General features: G+C 32.6%; 1 protein-coding gene across 3 annotated transcripts; it reads right to left on the reverse strand.

The window, feature by feature from the left end:
• Positions 1-505: 505 nt before the first annotated feature.
• On the reverse strand, positions 506-6,148 carry LOC124830008 (3-hydroxyisobutyryl-CoA hydrolase-like protein 3, mitochondrial). 3 transcript variants are annotated; one of them, XM_047303608.2, is made up of 11 exons: positions 5,927-6,148; positions 5,417-5,518; positions 5,182-5,226; positions 4,891-4,943; positions 2,956-3,090; positions 2,769-2,865; positions 2,400-2,529; positions 1,981-2,159; positions 1,744-1,871; positions 1,553-1,654; positions 506-893 (listed from the first exon to the last, which is right to left on the reverse strand). In XM_047303608.2, exons 1-11 carry the CDS (start codon positions 6,117-6,119, stop codon positions 792-794), a joined length of 1,266 nt encoding a protein of 421 aa, XP_047159564.2. In that variant the 5' UTR covers positions 6,120-6,148; the 3' UTR covers positions 506-791. The 3 variants fall into 3 exon arrangements, with proteins under 3 accessions (XP_047159564.2, XP_047159563.2, XP_047159561.2); XM_047303607.2 differs by lacking the exon at positions 5,182-5,226; XM_047303605.2 differs by lacking the exon at positions 4,891-4,943 and having other exon boundaries at positions 5,162-5,226; positions 5,927-6,146.
• Between the last annotated feature and the right edge of the window lie 5,409 nt (positions 6,149-11,557).

Below are 11,557 nucleotides of genomic sequence, written 5' to 3' on the forward strand. Positions count from 1 at the left end.
TAATATAACACAGAATACTGAAATTAATATTAAATGACTGAACCGTGAAAAGAAAATCAATTAACGAAACAATCACTTTAGTTCTAAAATAAAACTAATTAACTGCAATTTAGATTCTTGAAATTGTTAAAATTTAAGGGTAAAACCCTTTTAGACCTACTATTAGAATCGTCATTCAAGTCAACGTTGCACTTAAGTAAACATTCTTCCATTTTAGTTCCTAGATTTAACTACTTACAATAATTTTATTCTTTAAATTTAATTTTTGTCACCATTTTAACAATATCTAACATTCTAATTCAAAGACTAAATGAACAAACAAAGTTCTATACATCACTTTTAGATATATTTCTATATATTATAATACTTCCAGGGATTTAAATAAAAGTGCATTAAAAATGACTGTATATCCTATTTAAATAAAAGTGCGTTAAAAATGACTGTATATCCTTACACTAATACATAGATGAATTATGACTGATTAAATTTAATTTGAAAAATAAAATTGAAAAGATCATAGAAAATACTCAATATAAGATAAATTGTGTAATTCAATTAGTACATTCAGAGATGTCGATTAAGGAAAGCAGAGCCTTCGTTTCTTCTAAATGGGTATGATAGGTACATCGTCCTTTGACTTTCAAAAACATGGATCTCATGTTATCATATGGTGAACAATAAATGTCACGCTAGGTCAGGACTGGAATGAAACAGGATCTGTTTATTTTATGCAGGGCCAACATTTCTTTAATGCATTTGAGAAATGAGAAGAGTACACTTTCTTTCTAAACTTACACTTTCAACTCCCCAACCTCTGGTCCTAATGGCTGAAAGACGGCTTCCACTTCTTTCGGATCAACTTCCTCCAGGCTTGATGGTTTCCATTTTGGGTTCTGCGTGAAAAACATTATTGAATATATCACCGGAGTTGGAAACAACATAGACCATATATTGAAGAAAATATATGGGCACAGACAAGGACCAGATATTATTTCTGAATACTTAAAAGTTAGAACCGTAGATTTATACCCCCATAGAAATGACATATATGGGGCCTATTTGATTTTATTGTTCTTTTTCAAAATTATTTCACACAATTATCTCACGGAGGAAAATTATCAAAATGTTCGATAATTTTTTTCATATAGTTTTGAAATAGAGCATGCTGGCAGAGACAATGAAATGATGATGGTGCGCAACGGTGGTAGTACTTTGATATGAGAGCGGAAGAGCCCTTGAATGGTAAGGAAAACAACCAATAAAAATACAAGTATCCAAGTAGGTATTTTATGCATTTAGTTTTTTTACACATAACTATTGAAAAATAATCAAACAGAGATACGTATTTTCAAATTGATTATTAAGTGTTTTACGAGCTTTGGAAGAATGAAAGCATCAATACAAACACCAAGAACAAGCATAATTTTGGCATGATTTTGTTTCACAGATAATATCTTAAGTAATAACACTATATTTTCTGGTTTAGAATACACCTATAATTGGAGTTTGTCTCCTAGATTAAAATATACAAAACATAAGAAAAATAGAGAACCTGATCCTTGTCCACCAGCACTGCTCGGACACCTTCTGAAAAATCATGTCGCAGTGAAGACCTCAAGGCAATACGATACTCGGTTTTCATTACGCCATTAAGCTGGAAGTTCCCAATGCAAATGGAATACGCATAAATTAGTTTGAAGACAAGGAAATCAACCACCCTCGCCCTTAAAAAAGAGTGCTTACCGTGGATAGTTCCATGTGATTCTTACCCACTGCAGAGGCAACTGCAGAGAAGTACTTATTGGTCAAGGAAAGGGAAAAGGGAGCACCTTTTCTGATGCCTTCAAGAGCTTCACTAGCCCACTCCACGACTAGAAATAGCAAAATACAACATTACAACTAGTCTGACAATTAACTGTAATTCAGTATTTTAATATACAAAACAGTGAGTATCGGGACATTTCATGTCAACCAGCATACCATTAGGGTCGGTGCTTGACTGGTGGTTCTTTAGCTCCTTAATGATTTCAGTGACTGATTTATTTCCTCCAAATGAAGACACTATCTGAGGTAACAGCAATTTCAACTGTGATTCAGACTCTGGGTTGGCCTCAAATCTTGCTAAAAGTACTTTGATGTCCTGATGTGGATCCTGGGAACTATATAACCAATAAGTTTTGTGCAAGATCCTTATATCTTTAAGATTTGAAGGCTCGTTAATATGCAATTGTTGCAATTACATATAATATACTTCGTGACAAAGCCAATAGAAATGGAAGATTATTTCAACAAACATTTAAGAAAACCACGAGAAAAACTAGCAGTGTATCCTCAAGTCAATGGGGGCAATATTCTTAAATAGAGCCTTAATAGCTGGTCAAAGGATAGAGGTAACATACAAGTTTGTCGCCAAAAGGGCATCCTTGAATGAACCTAATTTTCCAGATGGTACGTAATGTGTTCCAAGACCAACAAATATTGCATCTGAAGGAGTTGAAATCCTCTTCCCAGTCAATCCAAGATAAGCGCCTGAAATTAGTAAAATTTTCAAATAAAAATCATTTTAGCGGAAACTTGAGAGTATATTTGAATGCTTCACTGGTGTAGCAAACATGTATTCATTATGCAGATTACACCAGGATCGTGCACCAAAAAAACATGAAAGAGAACCATCAGTGCTTTAACAACCTCAAATCCACACATTAGCTAGTCTTGCAAAAGCAATAAAGAACTTAAAATGTTGTATTAATTTTAAAAAATATATTTACCAACAGATCCTTCCCCTGGACTTTGAGCTGCTATATAAGCAAAACCTACATCCGGGAACAAACCAATTCCATTTTCTGGCATGGCAAGAATGGTTCTCTGTAATGAGAAAGTAGAAGAAAAGTCATTTGCAGGATCTATAATGACAATTCATGATTAAACTAGGCAACTATCTCCAGGTGAGCATACCTCTGTTATGATGCGATAGCGGCCATGACCAGATAAACCAATTCCAAAACCCATTGTTATACCATCCATGAAGCTTATATAAGGCTTCCGATAATCAGAAATTTTGCATATCAGAGAATACTCAGCAGTGAAGACCTAAAATATATAAGATGAAATTACGATTAGGTAGTAGATTAACAGGTCATACAAATATGCAACATACAGCAAAATGCATAATTGTCATGGCATTGTTATCAAACACCAAAGTTAAATTGTTTAGAATTAGGGTCTGAATATGCAATAGCTTGCAAGGAAGCCTGGACAAGGCCAAACTTGGATGAACTCGGCAAGGATTTTAAAAAATTGGACAAAATAATGATTCCAAGGCTGATTTAGCAAGTCTGATTTATGTACAGAAACAGGCCCCAAAAAGTCCCCAAAAAAGCACCATTTGGTCCACTATTTCCCTTATTTGGTTCTTTTCAGAACCTCATTTCATTTCAAGCACATTTGCCTCCTCCTTTACTGTTTTAGGCTCAAAAGTTGCAGCATTAGTTGGGAATTGAGGGCTTAAGAATTGGAATTGAGAAATTACGAATTTGATATCATCGCAAATTTTGTGGTCTTGACACTCAACTTCAGAGTGTGATGAATTCATCACATTAACTTTTAAATTGGTCATTTTTGTATAATTTATGTTGTTCTATCATACTTTCTAACTTCATTTTGTTTAATTGTGAAATTGGAATTTTATCTTTTCAAAAATGTTATGATTATTCTTTTCTAAAATTATTTCATATTAGGTGTGGAAAATATGATGTATATTTTCTGATTTGGGAAAATTACAAAACAGGTATAAATAGAATACAAGGGAATAAACCTGGACACTAATCTATCTGTTAAAATCAAGAAAATAATTCTCTCTATAAATGCTGTACCTAAATAAGGAAATAAACCTGTCTTATTTAAATTAAATCCTTCCTGTTATGGGCTGTACAAATCAAAATGGGACGATTCTGATTGATATATGCTGATCTCCAACAGATTCTGATTGATATGCGCTGATCTCCAACAGTAGGTAAACTCTTAGGAGTTGAGTCTCAAACAAGTTTATGAAGCTTCCATGAATTTATTTAGATTCTTGAGTTTGATTACATTGCTTGGTTGACGGCAATTAGTAAGACTTAACAAATGCAGTTCTAGCAGTCTCGTAAAGTAAAACACCCAAAGGAAGTTCAGTGTCAAGGGAAAGAAAGACTGTCAAAAGGGTAATCCTGTAATGACAGAAGGGGCACTGATAGGCCTGAACTGGAAGCACATTCTGGCCACAGCCACACACATACTACCAACACCTGGACAGGCATTGGTTGCACACCTTCAGGAGTGAGGATATATTGTGGCCTTACCCAAAAAAAATAGAAAAAAATAAGTCGCATAGATAGCTTCTTCAATCACAGACTAAGATGGCACATTTTATTTTTGATTTAGGATGTATTTGGGTGAACAACTTAATTAAAAACTAACTCCATAAGCTCTTAGCAAATAAGCTAGGTTAAAGTTATTAGAAAAAGAGCTTATTTGATGAACTTCTCCATGAAGCTAATCGAAATAAGCTTTCAAAAAGCATACAAGGTTATAAACTACATTTGTGACCTCAAACCAACTCTTCCAAAAGCCTCCTTAATTGGTCATAAAAATCCTTCAAGAACTGGACATTACCAGTTATCTTATAAGTTGAAGCTATTAAAGCTAGTTAGCCATGAATAATGACATATAATAAATTACAGTGTAGGAAATACTTTCTCTAGGGTATAGTGGAAATATAGACATTATTAGTCAATAAGTGCAAAATATTCCAATAGGATAGGTATATATTTTGCACTGACATGGTTTCAATAAAGAGAAAGGGTATGAATCTGAAGGCATGTATAATTATTACAAAGAACACAACTAGACCTCAATCATATCTGATAGATTGTTTTTGATTGTTATCTGCTTCACATCACCACCTGCGGATAAACTAAGATCTCGGTTACCGAGTAAGAAAGTTATTGAGAACAGAGAAAATTTTGTTTGATGAAAAACAAACTATAAACCACTAGGATAGCATTGAGAAAAGATGATGTTGACAAAGATGCAAACAATATATCCAAGGAAGTACATCACAGCTGAAACTGGATAGGAATGTATATTTACATATTTGAGATTAAAACAAATAATATGAGACCTTCGGCACTAAAGGAGTGTTTTTGTCCTTTTGTATTTCAGCAACAACCCCTTTAATATCCATACCTGCATTGACCACCAATGGTGACTCTCAAAACCTTACTAGCACTCAACCAAAAAGACTCAAATTGAAAAAAGAATATCTGCAAAAGAAGCTCGTTTTTTAATCTATTTATTTAAGCTACAAAAATTCATCAATGAAGAATCGCATTAAAAATCAATGAATTGTGTATTTTCTCCGATGACTCAATCATACCGGCACAAAAGGCACGAGGCGAGGTGCTATCAACCAGTACACATTTGACCCTTGGGTCCGATTCCCATTGATCAAGATAACTTTTATACTTTACATCCATATCTGCACCACAAAACGTTGCAAATCAAAATTTTAAAAAATGAATAAAAAATAAGCCCTCATAATTAATCAACTGAAAATGGCCAATGATTTAAACCAAAAGATAAACAGATCCAGACCTAGTTTTTCTCATTCTATGTCGCACAGTCAATACCCAGAATCGTCATTCGCTCAAAAAATTCAATACAAATAACCCAAATTTCGCACTCTCCCAATCTTCGAAGGCCTTATGACACTAATCACATAACTAATTTTCAACTAATCGATGAGCTCCACTATAATTGCGTATTGCTATAAAAGCGAGCTCAACTAAACAGTCCAGATTTCAGAAGCGAATCTCCGAACAAAATTCTCAACTTAAAAGGACGCATAATTAGGGAAACGAAGAGGACAAAATAGAAGATAAAAAACCTAGGTTCATGGCGTTGAGTGCTTTGGAGCGATCGAGGGTGATGACAGCGACGCCGTTTGGATGAACAGCTCCCTTCACGAATTCTTCAGCCATAGCGGAAAATAGTCGCGTAGAGACAGCGATTGAAGGTCGAGAGCGAGAAAGAGAAAGTGAACTGAGAAAACGGTGAACTCTGACACCACCCACTACCATTCTTCTCTCTGATATACCTCTGAAAACCAATACGCCTCTATTACCACCTGCTTGTTACACATTTCTTTTTTTACCTTCTCACTCTTTTACCCCTCAATTTTCTTCTATTTCCTCCCTCACCCAACTCTTCGCTCGCTTCTCTCCAGGGTTAAATTAGTCAAAAAACTGCAAACCATGCCCCATGTTACATTATTTCGGGTGTTCAGTCTTTTTCCTTCTTTTCGCGTTTTATTATTCATCTTTCTTAATGTTTTTTTTTTTTACATTTACATTATCAATAAAATGAAAGTAAAATTTTGAAATTGAGTGTTATGAAAAATACCTTAATTATATTTTAGATTTATCAATTTCGTATGAAATTTGTTTTATCTTTTCTTAAACATTTTGACTTTTTCTATTTAAAATGTTATGATTTTTTTTTTCTTCGTATTTCTGAAACATATATAATATGTTTTAGAATGAACTTTTCAAAATATTTTTTTCTTCTTTTTCTGCAGTGGAAATGTGGATGATGAGGGAAACGACAGCGTTGCATGGTGCAATGGGTAGGATATTTTTAATCTTTTCCTCTTAGTGAAGTGCATTTAATAATAATGGAGAGTCAGGAAGAAAAGGCCCGCTAGAATCTATTATTTCCAATGTAATAAAAGAGGGTTAGGATTGCCATGAGAGGGTCAGGGTTGCTTCTACGAGCACCTCCTTTTTTTTCTTTCTGCATCTCATATTTTTAATCCAGAAATACCCTTCAAAATATTTATATTTTGAATGATTATTATGGGTTTCGGAATCATCTTCCGGAGTAGTTATCTTAGACTGTTAAAAAAAGTCCAAAAATGAAAGACAATTTTAAATTTGGAAATACTTTACAATATACCTATTTTCTGGGAATTACCTTTTTATGGGGTTGCGGAAAGAGAAAATGGGGTTAAGAAAGAAACATCCGATGGTTGGTTTACAGTGTAGGGTGGTATTGGAATTTCCACCGACTGGTTCTACAAATACTATGATCTATAAACATTTAAAATCCTTAAACGTTCTCATCAAATTTGTTTAATTGATAAACGCTTTAATTCACATCCTTTAAACATCTAAATTATATGTTTATAAATGCTCTAATCTACACGGTTTATTCTTTTCAAATATTGCTTTCGAATCTATTTGTTTAGCAAGAAGTATTTCATTTAGTTTAACATCAAGTGTTTATTAAACATGAAAAATAAGGATAAGATCGTTTAGAAAGATAAGATCGTCTAGAGAGATAAAATCGTCTAATAATTCTTGCTTTAAAATTTAATAAACAAATATTCAATGAAATAATATTTATAGTTGTCTAGAGGTTGTGTTTGATAAAAACAATGTTAAACAATATAAACAAATAGTCTATATTGAGCCTTAATAATATTTTATACAACTCACAAACAGTGTGTGACATAAATGCGTTTAACATCTCAAATGTTTAAGACAAAGCTTTTATTAAACTTTGTGTCTTGTAAATGATATGTTACTCAAAAGAATAGACTTCCACACAAACCTGATCTGCACAGTGATAAATTGATAATTGTCAAACCCATTAAAAATCCAACCAAAATCCCAACTGAGTGGAAGACAAGTGTCGAGGAAGGGGAACTGGAAAATAGAAAGTGGAAGACAGGTGTGCAGTGGAGTGGCCGTTCGATTTTGACGGTGGGAGTAAAACTCCAAGTTTTCAAAAAATTCACGTCACTCTCTGCATGCAACCATCTTTTTCAACCTTCTGAAACTTCATTCTTCTCCTCCTTCTCTCTAAGATTTCTTAATCTTCTCTCTACAAAACCTTACTCTTTTCTTCCTCCGATCATCAAACAGACCACACCTGAGCATTCCCGGCGTCGAGGGCGTTCGTTTGAACCGATCAGTTTTCGATTTCGAGCTGGTAAGTTCATTTCTCCCTCAGCCGTGTGGTTTCCTGGTACATGCAAACCTAGTTTATGGGTTGCATGAATCAATCATCTTGTTCTGAGAGTTTCTGGATTTTCTATTTTGTTTAGTTTCGGAAGTTGTTAGCGTTGAGGGTAGAAGGATTTGTAGTGGTGAACCAGTAACCATATCTGTGAGCGTTCGGTCACGTTAAGAGGTAAGGGAAACTTATATAATTTGATTTATTTTGTTGATTTGAATGGATGCATGTTCGTTGATTGCTGAATGAATATGAAATCTGGTTGTTACTGCATTGTTGGTTGTATGAGTATATGAATCTAAGCGATGAGAAACTGAAATGATATTGTGTTTGATGATTTGGTTGATGATGAAATATGGTATGTTGTTTAAAAGTATTGATGATTAATGAAAGCCATGAAATGGGTAAGGATGTTATCGAGAGTTAGTATTGCCCATTCAATTATACAAGCGTTCGTTCTCAGTAGCGTTCGTTCTTAATAAGTGTTTGGTATTAGTGTTTGGTTTTCTTGTGGACTCGGTTGGAACTGGATTCTTTCATTTGGAGAGAATTCTAGTTGAAGACTAGCGTCTTCGTTTCGTTTTGTAATATTTGTACTTAAGCATTCAACCAAGGATATTCGTTCCTTGATATTTGATTATAAACTTTCGTATATGTATATGTATTTGTATATTTCGTTCGTTCTTGAACATTAGTTAAATAATATCTGATATTTATCAAGCTTTTATTCTATAAGTTGAGTAGTGTTCGGTCTTACACCAAGCGCTCGTACTAAGTAGTGCTCGGTCTTACACCAAGCGCTCGTACTAAGTAGTACTCGGTCTTACACCAAGTGCTCGTACTAAGTAGTGCTCGGTCTTACACCAAGCGCTCGTACTAAGTAGTGCTCTGTCTTACACCAAACGCTCGTACTAAGTAAGTGTTCGGTCTTACACCTAGCGCTAGTTCTCATTTCCGTAATCTATCTTTATAATAAGATCAATAGTGTTCGCTCTCTACAGTGCACGGTCTTCGACTAGCATTCGGTTTCCTTGATGTTTAACTCATTAAGAAGCTAAGTATTTATTGGCGTTCGGTTTATTCATATGATTCCGTCAAGTGCTATTATTTGATGTCCTACAGTATCTGTCTTAATTGGTTTCGGTCTAGAGTCTTAGTACTCGATCTAGGCTTTATGGTGTTCGGTGTAAAATCTCAAGAATCAGTTCATTAAATTGGCTCATTTGAAAAATAACGTTCGATTCTATTGATATCTGAGAAGTATTATTGTATTCGATCATTTTCACAACTAGTGAGTAACTCTCTCAATTTGATTATGTTTGAATTAAAGACGTCTCGGTCTCGGTCTCCCTCCAAGTGTTCGGTCTCATTCTGAAATAGAAGTATTATATAGTTTTATATTATATTTTTGGGATTAAGACGTATTGTATCCACCACCAATTCTAAGGTCGAGAATGACGCCCATAAATAATTAATAAACAAAAATAGGGTTAAATATGTTTTTAGTCCCTAAACTATTGGTCGTTTCTGGTTTTCGTCCCTCTTCCAAAGTAAGGTACAATTTGGTCCTCATTCTTTAGAAAAACGTTCGTTTTAGTCCTCAAAATTTTGTTTTTAGTCCTCAAAACGTTCGTTTTTTCGACTAAAACGAACGTATTTCTAAAAAATGAGGACCAAATTGTACCTTACTTTGGAAGAGGGACGAAAACCAGAAACGACCAATAGTTTAGGGACTAAAAACATATTTAACTCACAAAAATAACATGATCAAATAATAAAGATAAACCTGGATCAAACTCCAACTTGAAAAGAGAAAGAAAAAGAATTGATTAAAAATATATAAGAAATTGGACTCTGCAAATTAAACAACGGAAAAACGAAAAACAGAATTGATTGATTCGTTTACGTCGGCATCGAGAGAAAGAGGTGGGGAAATTGACCTGAGATCCAATTTCTGGTTGTCCAATTCGAGGAAGAAGAATTGGTTGCGAAATCGGCGTTTAATTATTTTCCCCCCTTTCTGTTACGAAGACAGAGAAGCGAAGGGAACAGAGTTCTAGAAACGACGGCGTTTATAGCAGAGTCTAGAGAGAGAGGACGTGAAGCTGCGTTTCCATAGTTGTATGCTGTGCTGGATCGAGTGTTATACAACACTTTCTCCATCACATTTTTCAGACTGAACCTTCCTCTCCATTGACAATTTTACCCCTCTTTACTTTCCTCAAGTTACCCTAACAAATGAGTAGAGGTGTCATTTCAACCCCTGGCCCATGGGTTGACCCTAACCCCTTCTAAAATTAAGCTCCAATTTTCTAGCCCCCTTAATAGGGGGCTTTTTAAAAGCCCCAACCCCTAAAGCCCCACATAAAGTGGGTTGGGGCAGGGTTAGGATGAGGCTAGCCCCCAAACTAAATTAATTCACTTTTAATGTTTTTTTAGTTATTTCTTTTATTTACTTTACAAGTTCAATAATTTTCAAAATTTACATCATATTTAATATCTTTTTAATTAAATATAAATGTATAAATATTGATTTTATAAAAACTTATTTAAAATAATTTTTTAATTATAAGTATATTTTAAATATATAATTTTATTATTTTGGAAAGTTAAAAAAGAAAATTATTATTATTATTTTTATTAAAAGAAAATAAAAAATTTCAAAAAATAAATTATAAAAGTAACACAGTTGAAAATTCGATTTTTCAATAATCGAATTCTGATATCTATATAAATATTTGAAATATTAATTATGGATAGATTTTAAATTTAAATCTACTGATTGGATAAATTTTTAATATCGGTGTAAAATTTTTATTTTTTATAGTTTGTCATATAAAATTCTTTTGTTGAATGTTTTGTATAGATATATATATATATATATATATATATATATATATATAATATATATATATATAATATAATATATATATACATTAAAAAATTAAACCACAAACTTTGTAAAGTTTAAAATTAATTTCACGTAATAAAAAGAACTAACTTTTTTAGTGAAAAATCCTTGTTAGGCAAAATTCTTATAAATATCATATATGTCAGTATACAAGATCTAGATGTAATCCTAGTGGTTATAAAATCATATTTTTTTCTAACCTTTTAGATTAAATTACTATTTTAAAATCATGCTTATCTTTATCCAACAAAGATCGTTTTTATTAAATTATTTATCATAATTGAGCCGATTGTATAAAAAATAATTAAATAATAGATACAATATTTTTAAATAAATATAATGTTATAATTTATAATACTAAAATTCAAATTATTATTGTATTTAATTATTAACATATAAAATAAATAAAAATTATAATAATTATAATAATAAATAAATTACATCAATGTCTCTTAATAAGAAACTAATAAAAAAGACAAATAAATATAATATAAAATATATTGAAAAGACATAAAAATATATAAATTGATGTAAATGACTAAATAATACGTTTCATAAAAATTTGTAAATAATAAATATTAATTTTATTAA

The sequence above is a fragment of the Vigna umbellata genome, chromosome 1 (genome assembly GCF_029865625.1).
Source record: "Vigna umbellata cultivar VRB3 chromosome 1, Vumbellata_1.0, whole genome shotgun sequence".
In the NCBI taxonomy this organism is placed as follows: domain Eukaryota; kingdom Viridiplantae; phylum Streptophyta; class Magnoliopsida; order Fabales; family Fabaceae; genus Vigna; species Vigna umbellata.